An 18,541-nucleotide genomic window follows, 5' to 3' on the forward strand; every position below is an offset into this window, starting at 1 on the left:
AATTGAATCGATAACTGGGTTCAATGAGACCGGACACAATCAGGCCTGATTACTGCTAGCCCTGTTTAATCTAAAGTCTAAAACTCTTGAACAGAAACTTGAGCAGTATGAAGAAATCCCTGAAGAGGTGAGAAAGAAGGTTGTTAAAAATATATCAGTCTGGAAAATTCAAAGTCAAGTTCATTCAAATTCAAAGAGTGGATGGTTTCACATTGTGCAACTTCAATTAGCAACAATCAGTTACTACGTTTTGGGCGACATGGTTGATTTTGGTGTTGGACATTTTTTTTCTTCAATAAATGAAATGATCATTTAAATAGTGTATTTTGTGTTTACTCTGGTTGTCATTGTCTGAAATTCTATTTTGTATGAAGATCTGAAACAGTTAAATGTGACTAATACGCAAGAATAGAAAAAACATCAGAAAGGGGGCAAAACTCTAGTGTCAGACACGGTTGTGCACACAGGTTGCAGAAAGAATCCGAAGTCTGCTTAAATACACGAGGAATCTTTATCCACAGGAAGAGCTGTGATCTGTTTTGAACATGTTGTAGAAGAAGTACTAATAAAAGTTTCCAAATATGCATCACATTATTCATTTATACATTAACAAATACATTTTCTTTAAGTCTGTGGGTTGGGTTTGTGGAATGGGTTGGAACAAAGCCCAAACATTTACATTTAAATAATAAATCTATACGGAGGGTGATCTTAACTTCTGTCTCTGTTTAAAAGCTTTTTCTGGCTTTGGATTTCAATGGCCTGATCTTTTTCCAGTTGTCCATTGAATACTAGTTGATAACCTTTGACCCCTTTTCCGTCTATGCCCCAACTGGCTTTGGTCTGGGGTTCAGGCAGCTGATGTTGTTTCCCTGATGTAGCATGTGATGTAAAACACCCCTCCAGTCTTCCTCTCAGAATGAGTCCTGTGTTAAGAGCAGAAGGCTAAAATTGGTGAAGCCACATTAGTAAAGTCCCACAGGCATGTACCTGGTTTTCTCCCGGTGATGTGGCGGTGCCCGTCCTGGTCTTAAGGATTCTCAGAATCAACTTCAACCTGAGGGTTAGCCCCCCCCTCTTCCTTCCCTCCATCCTCCTCCTACTCATAAATGAGATGTTAGGAACTTGTTCCTTCTGCAGTTGACTGATCGATAATGGAAGCTGATTAAAGCTGAAATCAGAAGTTTTAGATCATTCCTACCAATTTTTTCTCCCTCTGGTTTCATAAAAAATAAATGTGTGACAATTAGGGATGGACGTTTGGAAGAATCCTGCAAACTCGATTATCTATAACGTTAATGATCAATTAATCGATTCATCGCTCCATGCATACATGAGCAAAATAAAAAATATATATACAGTAGTATGCAAAGGTCTGTTTTGATAACGGACACTTTTATTTTGAAAGGAGGAAAAGAGACTTGATCCTGTCCATCATAACACTAACTCAACTCAGATTAAACTGTAAAGATAACGTCAAGGAGTTCAATGTTTTATGTTTTAGCCCCTGAAGAGGCATGAGGTTAGTTTTCACAGTAACCTTGCATATTTAAATGTGTTGTGTGTCCAAATACGTTTTGGGTAAAATAAACCTAGTAATTCATGCTAGCAAGGTTTGTGAGTACTGATACGCAGTCAGAGATAAAATAAAAATAAAAAAATACACTGATCGATTAAAAATTCCATGTGATCGACCAAATTCGTATCGACCATTAATCGATCATCCATCAATTATTCCCATCCCTACTGACAATTAGTTACTCCTGTACAGACACCCAGGAGAAGCACAGCTGAGCGGCTGAGCAGTGGACATTAATTCTCCTCTCCTCAGGTGCTCTGACTCTGACTCGGTGTGGCATGAATTCTAAGAAACATCAGAAGTGGCTGCTCTCGTCAGCTCTGCAGCTGCCGACTGCTCACAAGGCTCGTTGTTGTGGTTCTTGCGTGTCAGTGTTAGTAACAGAGCGTGATGCTGAACAGCTGGAGGTGATGGCTGTGATGGGACTCCCCAGCTGCTGCACGCTGACGCACAGCCTGCCGCCGCTCCTGTCTCGCTCCTTCCCGCTCTGATTTTCCCAGCTGGGACCGGGCGGCTGTCCCCTCTGGGACACCTTGGCTCTGTCTGCATACTGACACCTGATGACCTTGGACCGATGGCTTTTTGGCGTCAGTGTTTGGCTTTACGTGTCCTCAAAGGTTTCACTGTACTTTACTACTGTAGGTAAAGAGACTATTACATCATGTGTATCATCATTGTTATAAAATGTTACTTGAGTGGTGAGATTTATTGGATGTTTTTGGATCCCTCCTCTTGAAATCAACATTTTTTTCTGAATGGGTTGTTGGTTAGATGCCGGAAATAATTGTGAAGAGATGTTCACATTTTGTACTACGATATAAAATGCGTACAGTTGATGCTAACATGTACATTTTCAAGCTTTTATGTGTCTTAAAAAAGACGGTTGTAAAGTCAGGCATCATGTAGCCATTTTCAGTGAAAAAGCTCTGAGTTACAGTTACAACATTAAATGTTAATGAATCTCTAATAATAATCCAACATCATTTATATTAATATAATACTGACATGGGCAACCTGCCACATGATGAATAGTTTTATTTTTAATACTTTGAATTTATAGATACTTCTGTATTTTACTTAGTATCAGAGTATTTCTTCCACGATTAATGTTCTAATTAATTAATGACAGACAAGATAAATTTACTAGTTCTAAACTTGTAGAGAAGTGCAAAATGAAATGCTTTTTGTCAAAGTCAAATATGACATCTCTGCCTTCATCTCAGCCATTTATATAGAATTAGTGAAGTGAAGTGTAATGCCAATTCAGTCTCATCAGGCTCACTAAGAGCTGCCACTGACATGTAGAGGAGTAGTATAACACTGAAACATGCAAAGACACTAAAGTACTTTTACTTTAAAATTGCACAAAAATACAGTAAATGTATTGTAAGAAAATCTAACTTTCTAAACTTAAAAAATATAACTTAATTGATACCAAGGAGGGAAATCAGCTAAACAGCAAACAGACCACAGAAGTAGGAAGTAACTAGAAAAACGTAGAAAATGTAGTGCATGTATCAGCTTTAACCCTCAGGAAGATTATGCAAGATATAATCTACAGTGTTCTCATTCGCAGGCTGAGCACAGCAACAATGAAACTCTGTGGTGGCAGAGAGACATTATGGCAATCACTCCGACACTGACTGTGTTTAAAGTTCTCACCCTGCAGCTGTAAACATCAGTTTGTGGTTTCCCTCCGTGTCAGGCCTTAAATAAACTACAGTGACGCATTTAAATGCTGCAAGATTTATTAACCAAGATAAAGACTTGCAGGCATGCACACATAATGAGAATACAAACAGGCAAAGAGACAAACACTTCACTAAGAAAACTCAAATATTGTGAGCAAGAGAAGTGGCAGTCATGCAGACACACACAGACACAGGTGTGAGGTCAAGCTGTGTCGTGTTATTGTTAGACTTTCTTGTTGAGCCTTTTATGAGCAGAGCAAATTGTTGTCGTGTGTGCCAGGACCTCCAGCAACTTCCCTGCACAGAGTTGCCCCCGGCTGCAGATACCCAGCTCTGTTTAGTTCTGGTATAAACCGTTTGCTGTTTGAGTAAACTGAACGCTGTCGGGGTCTGTTGGGCTCATCACGAGCATCTGAACAGCAGCAGGACGCACAGTTTTTATTTTGGCGGCTGCTGCTTTGTTGTCATACAGACGGAGCTGCTTCTGTGTTATGTGTTTTTGTCAAAGCCAGAAAAGTGCCCTTATGTCTTCTGTTATATAATTAATGTCACTTGGAGTGCATAGATGCATGAAACCAAAGCAGATCTGAGCAATGATGGAACAGCTGGAAACATTTGAGAAATGACATTTACTGAGGCTTTGCTGGCAGGACATTGACCAGGCAGCAACCTACTACTTGTTTGCAGGGTGAGAGGTGGATAATAGTGAATGTCCAGCTCGTTACTTAGTGGAGGTCATTCCTGGCAGGTTAAATTTAGAAAGTGGCTACTCACAAAACTGTGTCTGTCTAAACCTATGGTCTAAATTGTCAGACACACAGACAGCAGAATAAACGGAATAAGGAATAACACAGGAACATAAAAAATAGATAAATGGAATTAACATATAAAATGAAATAGAATAAAAATACAATAAGAAAAACTATAAGAGAACTATATCTACATCGTGTCCGGGGCCTCCAACCAGGTGGACGTGCCCAGGACTCATTTCAGCTGCTTGTATCCACGATCTGGTTCTTTCGGTCAGATGGACCGGCAAATCGAGAGCTTAGCCTTCTGGCTCAGATCTATCTACACCACAACAGTCTCCTGTCCATCTCATGCTCTGTCCTACCCTCACTCGTGAACAGGACCCTGATATGGCTGAGGCAGTACCTCTCTCCCCACCGAGAGGGGGCAGTCCACTGTTTTCCCGGCCTCAGACTTGGAGGTGCTGACTATTATCCCAACAGCTTCACACTCTGCTGCAAACCAGCCAAATGCATGTCGTAGGTCCCGGCCTGATAAAGCCAAACAACCACATAATTTGAAAAAAACAGATATTTAATTCTAAGGTCACCAAACCAGAACCCTTCCTCCATCATAAGGGTAATCAGAAAAATCAGCGCAAAAATAAAAAAAACAGGGCAAATATGCAGTTGTGCAAATGACGTATAGACAACATTATTACATGTTTTGTGGTGGGTTGTCAATATCTGACCAGAGCTTGTAGATGGTAAATGGACCTGCACTTATATAGCGCTTTTCTAGTTGCTTTGCGACCACTCAAAGCGCTTTACACTACAGACTGTGCTCATTCACCCATTCACACACACATTCATACTGGTGGCAGAGGCTACCCTAAACGGTGCCACCTGCCACCATTGGGAATTCATTCACACACCGATGAACGCAGCATCGGGAGCAATTTGGGATTCAGTATCTTGCTCAAGGATACTTCGACATGTAGGCTGCCATGGTCAGGGATCGAACCACCAACCCTCCGTTCAGAAGACGTCGCTCTACCAACTGAGCCACAGCCGCCTTGTGAAGATCACAGATCGGCATACTGTGTGTCTAATGGGTGTGTCTAATGAATTCTATTCAATGAATGAATTCATCTTAATCTTAATCTCAGTAGTTGGAAGTGTGAGGGTAAAGAAACTTGGTCTCAGACCTGCTGTCCTCACTGGTGAGCTCAACAACCAGTATATCTATGTTTCTCACCAAGCCACTCCACTGTAGTTAAAAATAAATAAATATTAAAAATACATTTATTTTAAAATCCCTCATGCTTGGGCCACTGAGTCTGTTGTGCAAGAAGAAGAAGAACCCACCGTAGGACTTAACCGTCCAGAGAGGATGGATGAAAAGCAGGGACATTCTCTTTATAAATGGACTTTGAAAACAGACTGGTTTGGTGGAGCCCACCTTAATTGTCTGGCACTGACTGGATCTGGCTCAAACAGGAAGTCATGGATGAAAGGACAAAATTAAAACATATTTTGCACCAGTGTGTGTCTGAGAGAGAGAAACTGTGTGTGAATGAGTAATTTTCTGTGAATAAAACATGAAACACAGTTTTCAGATTAAACCAAGTAAACAACAACACTGTTTGTCACACTGAGGCAGGATATACAAATTCAGACCTAAAGACCTAAAAAAAAAAAAATTCAAGCAAATGAAATATACATGTGTTTTTAAAACACATTGAAGCATTTATTTTACTTGAATATTTCAAGTTTTTGCTACCTTATACCTCTACTTCACTGCCATACAACCCAAAAAGAATTAAAATGACTTCTATTCCTGGACATCTATAGTCACTAGTTACCTTACAGATGAAGATTTTATATTCAAAACGTGATCATCTTATAAAATTAGATGTACTGTTGCAGATTAAACAACCACTTTTAGCCACTGTGATGTACTGAATTAGGAAATAATCCATCCGTGTGCTTCGGTTTCTATTTAGCTTCTGTCTTGTTTTCATGTTATGATATTCGTGTGACTCAGCCCCTCGGTGATGTTCAGGGATACCGTGTCCATGCGACGATGGGAACTCTGATCTCCTCCTGGGGCAGAGTCGAGGCTTCACAGCCTTCCCTCTCACCCTGCAGCTCAGTCTTCATTTTCTCGGGGGATCGGAGCTGCGAGAGCCTCAAAGCTCTGCAGGGACAAAGCAGCACAAGGTTTGCACAGTAGAAAGCTGCACATGATCAGCGTGCACATTAGAGATATGAGCAGACGTGTATTATACTGTATATTTAGTACATGTGTGCATTATTGCTTTTCCAACTCTATAAGCTATCCCATTGTTATTTTATTTGATCCACACTGAATAAGCACATTACATGCTTTATTGTTTTTTTGCAATTGCAGACCCAAACACTATAAAGCTGGCTGATATGTGAGAGGCCCCCGGAGGCAGAAAACATCCAAGTGCACGGTACATATTTATCCAGCTGAAAGATTAGAAAGGTTGGAGGGGAAACACAATTTGTCCAAGCTTTAGTAAACAATAAAGACAGGTCGAGTACCAGTTTGCACACAATATTAACACAAACACAGGTAGGCAGGGCCATTGTGCTGCATCAGCCGCATCGTTCAATCTACCTCCAATGAGTTGTAAAAGCGGTTTGACTTACTCACCATTTTGTTTGGATTTGAACGAGTAGGATGTATCTTTTGTTTTATATTTTATTGTATTAGAGGGAACACTGACAGCATTGTTTCACTCGCTTAAAACATAAACTGGACAACAGGACAGGTGATGACTCAGCTCATTATCCCTCGTCTCTTCACTTCCCTCTGCTCCACTTGTTTTTGGAGACGACGCGTTGTCACCAGACTAACCAAAATCCTCATTTTTTTCTGAAACAAACCCACAAGACTATGAGAGTTTTTTTCAGCCATTTATTCTTTTACAAGCAAAACTAACTTCACAGTCGGTGATTCTTCATCGTGTACGTACATCTACTTTGATGTTGTCAAAGTTTGTATCTTATCATTTTATTTGTGGCTGACTTAAGTGTTCTCATATCAGTGTGTTCATTATTTTAGTCTCTGCTTACTGTCAATCACTTGACACTCGCTGCCTCCGTCATGAAATAATCCCTCCAAACATGCAGCTTTACAGACTTGATTGACACATCCTCTTCTTTTTACCGGTTATACTGTAAAGCTTGATAAAAAGACGTCTTATGATATAATTACACAAAACCACAAGACTATTTTCTGTGTGATATATGTGAAACACAACTGACACAGTAGTGTCACATTTGCTATAGTCAGTTCAGTCAGTGTTGGCACCATGTGAGCGCCCCCTGCTGCTCCAGACCGACTGGCTCCTGTTAATGAAATCACGTTTCCTCTCAGCAGGATTCAGGCTCTGTGTTCATGGGAGTAATTGGTTCGAAATTGGTCTGTTTTCTCACAGCACATTGGCCTGGCTCCCAAGTCCATTTTCAAATGAAAAATATATCTATATATTCACTCACTAATCCTAGAGTGGCAGTGGACAAGCATGAGAATTAATAATTTCTTGGCAGGTAATAGAATGTCATGAGGAGGCACACAGTGGCAGTGGAGCTGGAAGAAAGTAGATTTTTGGAGTGTGTGTGTGTTACATTTGGTTTAGTTTTACTTTGGTTTCTTTGGTTATTTACTTTTTTTGGTTAGATTTAAACACATTTTTGTGTTCATTACGAACTTTTAATAATAATTTGATCGTCTCAAGCTGAAATGATATTTGGTTTTCCCCCCAGGATCAGTGTAGGGTGCAGTGTTCAATCTGAAGACGGTGTGCACCATTTTACTTTTAGTCTTTTGGTATTTTTTTTATCTGCAGCCAAAATGAGGTCAAATTTATTTACTTAGGGTGTTCCCGGTGGCACACCTGGTAGAGCATGTACCATGGAGGCATTGTCCTCGTAAGCGGGCGGCCCGGGTTCGAATCCGGCTCGGAGCCCTTTCCCGCATGTCTTCCCCTCTGTCTCCCCCTTCACTCTGTCTCTTTCAATAAAGCCCCCCCAAAAAAAAAAAAAAAATTATTTACTTATTTGTCCGATTCTTCAGTTTTCAAATAGCTCCCAAACAAGTGACAGTTCTCTCAGTCTTATCTGTGCTTAACTAGCAAATGTTAGCATGCTAACAAGCTAAACTAACACCACAGCCACCCTGCATGCATACTGTTTTCCTTGTTACTGTTGATAAAGGAACATGACTGCATGCACTACCAGATATAAGTTTCTACCACCGGGCTTCCTAACTCATAACCTTTATATGTTACATCACATACACTCACCAGCTGCTTTATTATCTAGCAATGTGTACCTAATAAAGTGGTGGTGTGGTCTTCTGCTGCTGAAGCCCATCTGCTTCAAAGTTCGACATGTTGTGCATTCAGAGATGGTCTTTTGCATAGCTTGGTTGTAACGAGTGGTTATTTTAGTGACTGTTGCCTTTCTATCATCTCAAACCTGTCTGGTCATTCTCCTCTGACCTCCTCTGGAATCAACAAGGTATCAAGTCTCACTGGTTATTTTCTATTTTTCAGACAATAATCTATAAACCCTACAGATGGTTGTGTGTGAAAATCAGCAGTTTGTAAAATACTCAGACCAGCGCGTCTGGCACCAACAACCATGCCACGTTTAAAGTCACTTAAATCATTTTTCTTCTCCATTCTGATGCTCAGTTTGAACTTCAGCAGGTCGTCTTCACCATGTCTACATGCATAAATGCATTGTGTTGCTGCCATGTGATTGGCTGATTAGATATTTGCGTTAAGGAGCAGGTGATAGGTGTCCTATAATAAAATGGCTGGTGAGTGTATCTGCTCACCTGCTGTCATCACAATTTACTAGGGGTGTGACGATACACTCAGCTCGCGAGACGAGACACCATATTGGATTTTTCTCGGAGGAGTACTAGTGGCATTGCTGCTCGAAGGTGTATCGCCCCGTAAAGCAGTGTCGGCGTCTGTGTCACTGTCCATACGAATGCTGCTTTGTTGTTTTCTGCTATCTTCTCTTCGACCAATGGGATGAGTGTATTCTGTATCGTCATACTCGTGTGTGAATATGCTGTCAGTTCATTGGTCACAGAGCAGGATAGGGCCTGGGAACAAATTTACCTTAAGTTTACATATAAGGCGCCCTGTTTTTATTAAAAAATAAATTAAAAATTTATTTTTCATTGACATTTACTGACTATTTTTTGACTGTCACAATAATACGGGACAAAGTGCGTCCCTCTTCAACTCAATACGGGACGGGTGCTTTTGTTTAATTTTGCACACAATCCTCACTTGTATGTATAGCACTACATTTTATTTTTGTCATTCCATCATATCTTACGGTGTATTATCAATTATCTTATGACTGTCATTTTATCTTATTTTGTCTTATATATGACCAGTGCTCTTTTTGCTGAGCTGACCTGTTTTCTTGTCAAAAACATTTCATTGTACCATTGACCCAGTATTGACCTACATTAAAACTTGAACTTGAACTATGATCGTGAATGTTGTTAACAGTATACCTGCTAAACAGTTATTGGTAATTACAGGTAGGTGGGTAAAGGTTTGTCACAGAGGTATGTGCAACCCTTCTCCTTTGTATAATGAGTAGGCATTTATATTATGTTCCTGCTGGTTTCTGCAGGCAGTCAGCAGAGTTAGCGATTTCTGGGCTCATTTTCTTCTCTTCAGATGAAAGTTTTTTGCAGCCATTTTTCTTTTACGAGCAAAACTAACTTCACAGTCGGTGATTCTTCACAGTGTACGTACATCTACTTTGATGTTGTTTATTTGTGGCTGACTTAAGTGTTCTCATATCAGTGTGTTCATTATTTTAGTCTCTGCTTACTGTCAATCACTTGACACTCGCTGCCTCCGTCGTGAAATAATCCCTCCAAACATGCAGCTTTACAGACTTGACTGGCACATCCTCTTCTTTTTACTGGTGATACTGTAAAGTTGATAAATAGACGTCTTATGATATAATTACACATGGCACTGATTGAAAAATAGAGGCGCACACATCATGTAGACAATGGTTTTAATGGAAGCCTTGACAGAAAACATCTTGCTTATTAATGTGTTGAAAGTCATGAATGATTAATTGTTTTATCTGTCTTCTGCAGGGAGTGGCGTTTGCCTCTTTGTTTTTCATCCTAGTGTCCATCACCAACTTCTGCCTGGAGACCCATGAAGTCTTCAATGAACTGCAGAACCGGACTGAGAATGTTAAAGTGGGCAACACAACACAAGAAATCCAGAGGCCAGAGATGGTGACCAAACCTATCCTCTTCATGGTGGAGGGCGTCTGTGTGGTGTGGTTCACATTTGAATTCCTGGTGCGAATCATCTGCTGCCCCAACAAGAAGGTCTTCATCAAGAACACGCTCAACATCATTGACTTTGTGGCCATCCTGCCGTTCTATCTGGAGTTGTGCCTGAAGGGTCAGTCGTCCAAAGCTGCCAGCGACGTGCTGGGTTTCCTCCGTGTGGTTCGCTTTGTTCGAATCCTCCGAATCTTCAAGCTGACGCGGCACTTTGTGGGATTGCGCGTGCTGGGCCACACGCTGAGGGCCAGCGTCAACGAGTTCCTCCTTCTCATCATCTTCTTGGCCCTGGGCGTACTCATCTTTGCCACCATGATATACTACGCTGAGCGCATTGGGGCCAGCCCCAATGACCCCAGTGGCACCAATCACACACACTTCAAGAACATCCCCATCAGCTTCTGGTGGGCGGTGGTCACCATGACGACGCTGGGCTATGGAGATATGTACCCAAAGACATGGCTGGGCATGATGGTGGGGGCGCTGTGCGCGCTGGCCGGGGTGCTGACCATCGCCATGCCGGTGCCCGTCATCGTTAATAACTTTGGGATGTACTACTCGCTGGCTATGGCCAAACAGAAGCTGCCAAAAAAGAAGAAGAAGCACAACCGGAACCCGGATGCTCCGACTGACTCGGTCTCGTTTGGGAAGTCAGAAACAAACTCGCACAGAGACAGCACTCAGAGCGACACGTGTCCGCTGGCTGCTGAGGAGAGCGTCAGCAGGAACCGCTCAGGTAAGAACATAGTGTGACGTTAAAGGGCCAGTTCACCAGAAATACAGAATAACATTTCCTCTCTTACCTTTTGTGGTATACCAGCCGCGCCGGTTGTTCTGGTTTAATTTACTCAAGTTTTACTTTTCAGGTTTTCTGATGCCAATCCAATACAAAAACATACCTTTTTTAAATTAAAACAGTCATGTCTCCTTACTACGTTCTACCACACAAATATTGTATTTTTACATTTTTAAACTAGCATTAACCAAAGTAATGGGGGCACTATTGCTGTAAAGATTGAACTTTTAAATTAATATTTACAATATATAATTTAATGTTGTTAGCAGTACACTAACACAATTCCATTCATAAGAATATGTTGCTGAAACATGTGAGCACACCTCCCGGCCACAGAAAGCATCATTATTGCTGCTTGGTGTGTTTTTGGTATAAATACACAAGAGGGGAAGTAATTCTGGTGAAAAGACCCATTAAACAGTTACAGTTAACAGTTATTTAATTTCTTTTTTTTTCAATTGAGAAATATTATTTTGATCATTGGGTTTGTTTAATGATGAATATTTGAGTCTAATAGTAACATATACAGCTTCTGTTTTTCTTTTAGGCTTTTCAGAGTTTGTCTGACAGATGAATTGTGGTTACTCATACAGACAGTAAGACAGCGGGATCAAATTAATCCTTATAACGGCTCAGACAAATTGAATTTCATCACAGAAAAATACAGATTTTATGCAATCTACTGTACCTGTGCCTTTGTCTGGGCCCTCAGGGCAGCTCAGTAAAAGCTTTGGCATTTACGTCGTTGTGTGTTTTTGTCTTCCTGTCAGACTCCAAACAGAATGGAGATGCAAATGTGGCCCTTTCAGAGGAGGAAGGCTGTAGCCTGACCCAGCCGCTGTCCCCCAGTGAAAAGTGGTCCCTGCGGTGCACCCGGGGGCGAGACAAAAATAAGAAGGAGGCCGCCTGCTTCCTCTTAACCTCTGACGACCCCAACGTCCATACTGGTAAATTCCCTACATATCAGTAAAGATCTGAATATACACAGTTACTGACTGCACTGTTGTATGTTGTACTGCATGCTTTTTAATCTGTGCTTTGGTTAAATTCACTTGTTGTCAGACGTTCAGTGTTTCCTTTATTAAAAATGGAATTGTATTCAGGGAAAATACACCTGGTTAAAGCGATAAATGCAACTAGTACCAGTGTGTTACAATTCATCATCATGAGGGATGTTAATATGGATTTTTTTTTTGAGCGATTGGAAGCTCTTTAACTGAGTCTCTGGGGAGAGTTATGGCTTGGGAGTACTTCCTGCATTAATAATAAAAATAATAATAATAATGATGATAACAACAACAACAACAACAACAACAATAATAATAGTAATATCTTGGATTTATATAGTGCCTTTCACAAAACTCAAGGACAATTTACACAGAATGAAACACAACATGAACGGACAACAAGCTGAAACAGGCAGTGGTAAAAAAAAAAAAAAGTATTCAGATCCCTACTAATACCACACTGTGAAATTACTCCACTACAAGTCCTGCATTCAAAACTTATGCAGAATGGACCCACTCAGTTTGTTTTATATATTCCAAATATATTATTGGATTATAATTTTTGATGCATTTATGTAAGCAACATTCATTTTCTCAAGGTAGGGCTGATTTTAACTCCTCAATATACTGTTATGAGGTTTAACTAAAACAGAAAGTCAAATCTCTTTAAATTTATCATGTTTTTTAAGTTAAATCTCGACCTGAAAAGTAACTAAAGTTGTCAGCTTAAAGTAGTGGAGTAAAAAGTACAATTTGCCTCAAAATGTAGTGAAGTAGAAGTATAAAGTTACATAAAATGGAAATACTCAAGTAAAGTACACATACCTCAAAATTGTATACAAATTAAGTACAGTACTTGAGTAAACGTACTTAGTCACATTCCACCATTGGAAACAGGTAACACAGATTTAGTCATCATAGACAGAGTCAGATGCTAGTTTAGCTGTGAGGTTGCCAGCTCTGTCTGCCTGGTTTACTCTGTGTTAGTAGGATTCCCAATTTTTCCCAATATTTTGTGTGGCAATATCATATTTATTCATGGCTGCCAAGTATCAATATTGATATATTGATATATTCACCATTTTTGTTTTTTTCATGAGACTGTAGCGGGCTCACTTTTAAGAATATACTGAAGATACTATATCTATAGTTACCATGTGCAGGATATCGTGTCGGAAGTTGTCGAAATAACGCTGCAAAGTTAGGCTTTTTTTCTGTTTCATTCAAAAAAATGCAAAGCAGTGAAGCTTAAAGTTGAGGAACGTTTGAGAAAATGAAGCAGTTGTTGTCGTCCATACATGTTTGATATCAGTTAAGTTCAGTTTGACTGAATACTTTGTTGGTTAGTCTGTGGGTTTGACTCTCATTGTGGAGAAATAAATAGACTGAAGTGAGATGAATAGACTGAGAATTTTCTGTTATTTGACAAAACAATTCTTGATTTAATTTAATTTTGTGGACACAAAATGCAGTTAAACAGTTAAGTCGCAATGTATTGTATTGCAATACTCACCATATCGCAAAATGCTTAAAATCACAATAATATCATATCTCAATTATCAGGATAAAATCGTATCTTGGGGCCTCTGCTGATTCACAACTCTACCTGTTTCTGTAATTTAAACAGTGAAAGAGCCATCTGAAGCAGGTAACATGGGTACAAAAAAAGATTTTCTCAGTTTACATCCCCTTGTCAGCCTTCCATCCCTCTCTGCTTGAATGGCTGCTGGATCTCACAACTGAGCTTCCCAAAGTACCCAGAAGCCCCTTGTGAGAAGAGGCTCTATATTTGGCAGTCGTGGATTCATTCCTGACATCCTGAGCATACATCCCACCCAGTCAACATCCTGACTCTGAAGGTGTTTTCCTGCAAAACTGCACTTTACCGGGATGCATTTTTCTACCAAAGCTCATTAGTGCATCACTGTCAAGCTCAAAACAACACATAAATGGAGCACTTACTGTAGCTTGGCTCCTATGAGACAATATACTTGCCCCTTTTCTTTTTGACAGCCCATTACAAGGAAATTGTATTTGAATGTGTTCGTTGAAAGCCTCGTCAATCCCTGAATGTTTTGAGTGTTGTAGATTGGTATTAATTAAAGGCGTGTTGTCACATGCAGATGGAAAAAAAAACAGCCTGTTATATCTGTCAGATAGAAGAGACGATGTGATTGTGGACATGTTGTGATGCTCAGCGGAGGAAATCGTGTGTCAATATAAAATCTTCAGCCTCGCCGTCACAGTGGGAAAGACACAAACACGGTGAAGCACAAATCAACAGCAGCCTGCTTTCACGCTGACTTCTCTAATAATACGCTAAATTATCTGGTCAGCTCATGAAATTGTTGAGCGAGCTTTCTTCTGATAGCAGAGACAAAAACAATTGAAAGCTGAGCAAAGCCAGAACACCTCAAAACTAATCTTTGAGAGAGAGAGGAGAGGGGGTAATTCAATCCCAAGCCCTGTGTCTGGTGAGTATGTGGATAATGACATCCCAGTCTATTACAGGGGAATATCACACATGCACAACACATTTGAGTGCACATTACCTGCAGAAAAGACCTCAAATGGACTCACTGTTTCCTTACAGTGTTGGAAACTGTTCAGAAATAAATACTCCTTGTTTCTTTTCAACATGCAGAAGTCTAGCTTTGAGCTTGCAGCCATTTCTAACTGCTTAGATGGAGACAGATTATGACAGAGGCTCTGTGCCCATAGGGGATGGTGTTAGGTTAATTCCAGGGTTACAGGACATAAGGCATGGATCATATTTCACCAGAGCAGTATGGAAGGAAGCAGAGAGAAGGACAGATGGATGCAGCAGGTTTGAAGATGCTCAGATGGTTATCAGTGACAGGAAATGGTGGCCCGCCCTGCAGTGAGAACAAAATGCTGCTGGATTTGAAGTGATTACGGTCGTCATACAACAATGTTAACACTCGCCGCCACAATTTCTACATGCAAACATCGTACTGGTGGACAAAGAGCATTGCCTGAGCGTCGTGACAACCGCCAGCTCGTCTCCTTACTATGAGTGCATAATGGTGTGGCAAAGCATTCAAGTGCTGCTGAGAGGAAGCAGCAGGCGGGTACACAGGCGAGCAGAGAAAAGGCTTCTGAGCTCGGATGAGCCTCCATCTTCCCCGGTGGCTCCTCTGGATGATTGCTACTAATAGGTTTCCATTAACAACATGGGTGGTCATAGCAAAAGCCTCCTGCTGCCCTTTGAAGTTTGGCTCTGTAGGATTTCTCTGTCCGGGGAGAAGCCCTAAAATATTAGTCAGTTAGAATGTCATTTTTTGGGACCTGCGTTGGTGGTAATCAAAATGGAATAGTCAAAGCTTTGGCCGGGGGTGGGTGGGGTGACGGGAGATAAGGGTGGGCTGAGCATCTTCGTTCTCGGCACAGGTGGACGACAAAGTGCATTCACTTTTATGGGTTCTAATAAATAAATACTTAGCAGCAAAAATCAAGTGCTGTGCATAAAGTGTCACAGTTTTAGGTGTGTGTGTGTGTGTGTGTGTGTGTGTGCAGAAGGTGTGATGGAGGCTCTGGGGAATAATTTTTTTCATGGTTCTGAACCTCCGTCCTGAAGCCAGGGGGACAGCGTAGTCCTCTGTGACCTGGGTGGGATCTATGGCGGTACTGCTGGCCTTACTTCTTCTTGAGGCGGCCAGAATACACTGAGTCCAGGTCTGGGAATGGTCGTCCCACAATCCTCTGTGCTGTTCTAACTACCAGGGCTAAGTCCTTCCTGTCTTGTGCATACCATATAGTCCCACCGAGACAGAGGAGGCAGGAAGAAGAGCCTTTGTTGAGCCTTCTTCACCAAGTAGGAGGTGTTAAGAGTCCAGGTGAGGTCAGCTGTGATGTGGATTCCCAGGAACTTGATGTTCTGCACACGCTCCACTTCCTCTCCGTGTATGGAAAGTGGAGCATGTGCTGTCCTTCTGCTTCTCCTGTAATCCACAATTACCTTCTTACTCTTAGTGGTGTTCAGGACCAGGTTGTAAAGGAAAGTGCTCCATGTCGGATTTGAACCTGATCTGCTGCGTTGCAAGGACTAAGTGGTTTATGCTCTAATGAAGAGCCACCAGGCCCTATAAAATGCTTTTTAATGTGTGATGATCATTGTTATAAAGCATTATTAATATTTGAGTGCTTATAACTATAATTACACAGTGCTATTAGCAGATTATATCATATTATATCTATGTTTTTAATATAGACAGAAGTGCTATAAGTGCTCCCAGGTGACAGGAAAGGGTTCACAGCCTGAGAAGCTTTTATTCAGCAGAGATGTTTCAATGCGCAACATCACTACTATTTCACTCCAAGGACTGTTTTCCACGTCTTGTAACATATAAGTCACTGTGTTTCGTTGTGTTTCTGTCCCTTGTGTTTCTTAACAGAGGGCTGTAAAGACTTCCTCGCTGCCACTGGAAACTACGCTCAGCCGGAGGTCACCACGCTGACCTGATGCTGATTGGCTACGATAAGGAGAAAGAGCATGAACTTATGGTGGAGTACATGCTGTGCAGAGCTTCAGCTCTCGTCCCTGCTCTGTTTCCCACCCTAAATGAACTGTGGAGCAAATCCTTTTTATTCAAGACAAGGTTTTTATTTTTAAATTTAATTTTGTTTTATCTCCTGTCCAACATCCAAAGCCTGGAGGTAGAAAATCAGTTGCGTAGCAGACTTACTGTTTGTACTCTCATTTACATGTTACAAAGCATTCTGCATGTGTTGCATGATCTACCATTGTATAATGTACTGGCTACCATTAATATGCTTATCATTTAGTGGACCTTTCGTAGTCTTAAAAGCTCTGAAGACATATTTTCTTAATGAGTTTCTTCTTGTGACAGACAGGGTCCCACATCATCACACAATTTCTGCCATTGTTGGAACAGTTTAGGTTTCTACACATCACAGATTTCTCTTTCTTTTTTTTCTCTGTGCTATTCTGATGGGTTTTAAGTGGGCGGGGCTTAGTTGGAAAAAGGGTCCATGCACCAATCAGGATTAATGTGAATCTGATGACTGTTGGTGGGTTGTTTAGTCACAGTCAGCCAAACCCAGTGTTGCCAATGTGCTGACTTTCTCGCTAGGTTTAGCAACTTTTCATAAACTTTTAATTACGTAATTTCTAAAAAAAAAGTGATCGAGCAACACATTTAGCAACCTGCTCATTCAAATATATCATATTCCACAACTCTCCTGCCAGCAGCACAGTGTCCCTCCCTCACAAATAGACAATGTACATGTGATGCAAAAGTATAACAGAATATTCATATACAAAAAAAGCCACTCAGTTGAGTTAACAGGTGACACATAAACCCAAAACATAACTATTAATGAAAGTGCCATGAATGTCAGCTTTGGTTTTATATACAATGTCTATCAGTGAGAAACATTGTTTGTTTCAGTCATTTATGTACACAAAAAAATGGCAAAAAAAAGTATCTTGAGTCACAGTGCAAATATATGAATGTAGTTGAGCTACCAGCAAGAAGCCACTGCAAAATGTCATTAAACTACAAGTTTAATTACATGTAGTTCACTACTCCCCATCACTGCCAATATGCAAATGAGCGTATGATGTCATCTGGCCACTTGTGCTGACTACTTTCATTGGAAACGAGTCAGCAAAAAAAAATATGATCAAATCACGCACACACAGTCCTGATGAAGCAGATTAGCCAAGTTTTCGGATAAAGTCTTAATAAATATTTATAACTTTAGGTAACTATTATTGCTTATTGGTCAATTTTGGTTTATTTAGTCATGAATATTTAATGTTCTAGAAGTAAACTTTTAACTTGTATGTTTTATGGCAACACTTTTGCTATTGCGATGTTGCATTTGTTAGTGTGATTTTCTTTCTGTCACCTTTGAGTTAATACTGTATGTACTTAAAAAAACAACAAAAAAACATAATTGTCATTTGGATTGATGTCTTAAATCCGTAAATGTTGTTAACTGTCGAGTAAGAACACCCAAACACTTGTGAATATGGGGTTTGTACAGAAAAAAACTGTTACTGTGAACTAGAATTAGAAAACGGACCCACAATTCTTCGTCGATCACCCGGTCTCTGCCTTCTGTCGTGCCACTGCTTTTTAACACTGACCACAAGGACGACACACAGATATCCTGTCGGCACACGGCGTGGTATGAATGCTGCTCAGGCAACACATTGTTTGTAAATCCTTGTACAATAAGAGTTCAACAAAAGAGAAAAAAATCAATGGAGCAGTATTGTCTGTCTATTACATTAGCTGTAAACAATAGATGCATCACTGCTGGTTGAGTGAGGACCAAATGTCTCTATTAGATTACATGGTAGGTTTTTAGT

The 18,541-nt window shown here is 40.6% G+C and overlaps 1 protein-coding gene across 1 annotated transcript in view; it reads left to right on the plus strand.

The window, feature by feature from the left end:
* The window catches only part of kcnc4 (potassium voltage-gated channel, Shaw-related subfamily, member 4), a 30,790-nt gene extending 13,770 nt beyond the window's left edge, over positions 1–17,020 (plus strand). Inside the window, exons 2-4 of the mRNA XM_059333760.1 lie at positions 10,177–11,113; positions 11,944–12,120; positions 16,596–17,020. Of these exons, the coding sequence (XP_059189743.1) occupies positions 10,177–11,113; positions 11,944–12,120; positions 16,596–16,663 (1,182 nt within the window). The 3' untranslated portion in view covers positions 16,664–17,020. The remainder of the gene's footprint in view (positions 1–10,176; positions 11,114–11,943; positions 12,121–16,595) is intronic.
* Positions 17,021–18,541: the final 1,521 nt, after the last annotated feature.

Source organism: Centropristis striata, chromosome 5 (genome assembly GCF_030273125.1).
Source record: "Centropristis striata isolate RG_2023a ecotype Rhode Island chromosome 5, C.striata_1.0, whole genome shotgun sequence".
Lineage (NCBI taxonomy): Eukaryota > Metazoa > Chordata > Actinopteri > Perciformes > Serranidae > Centropristis > Centropristis striata.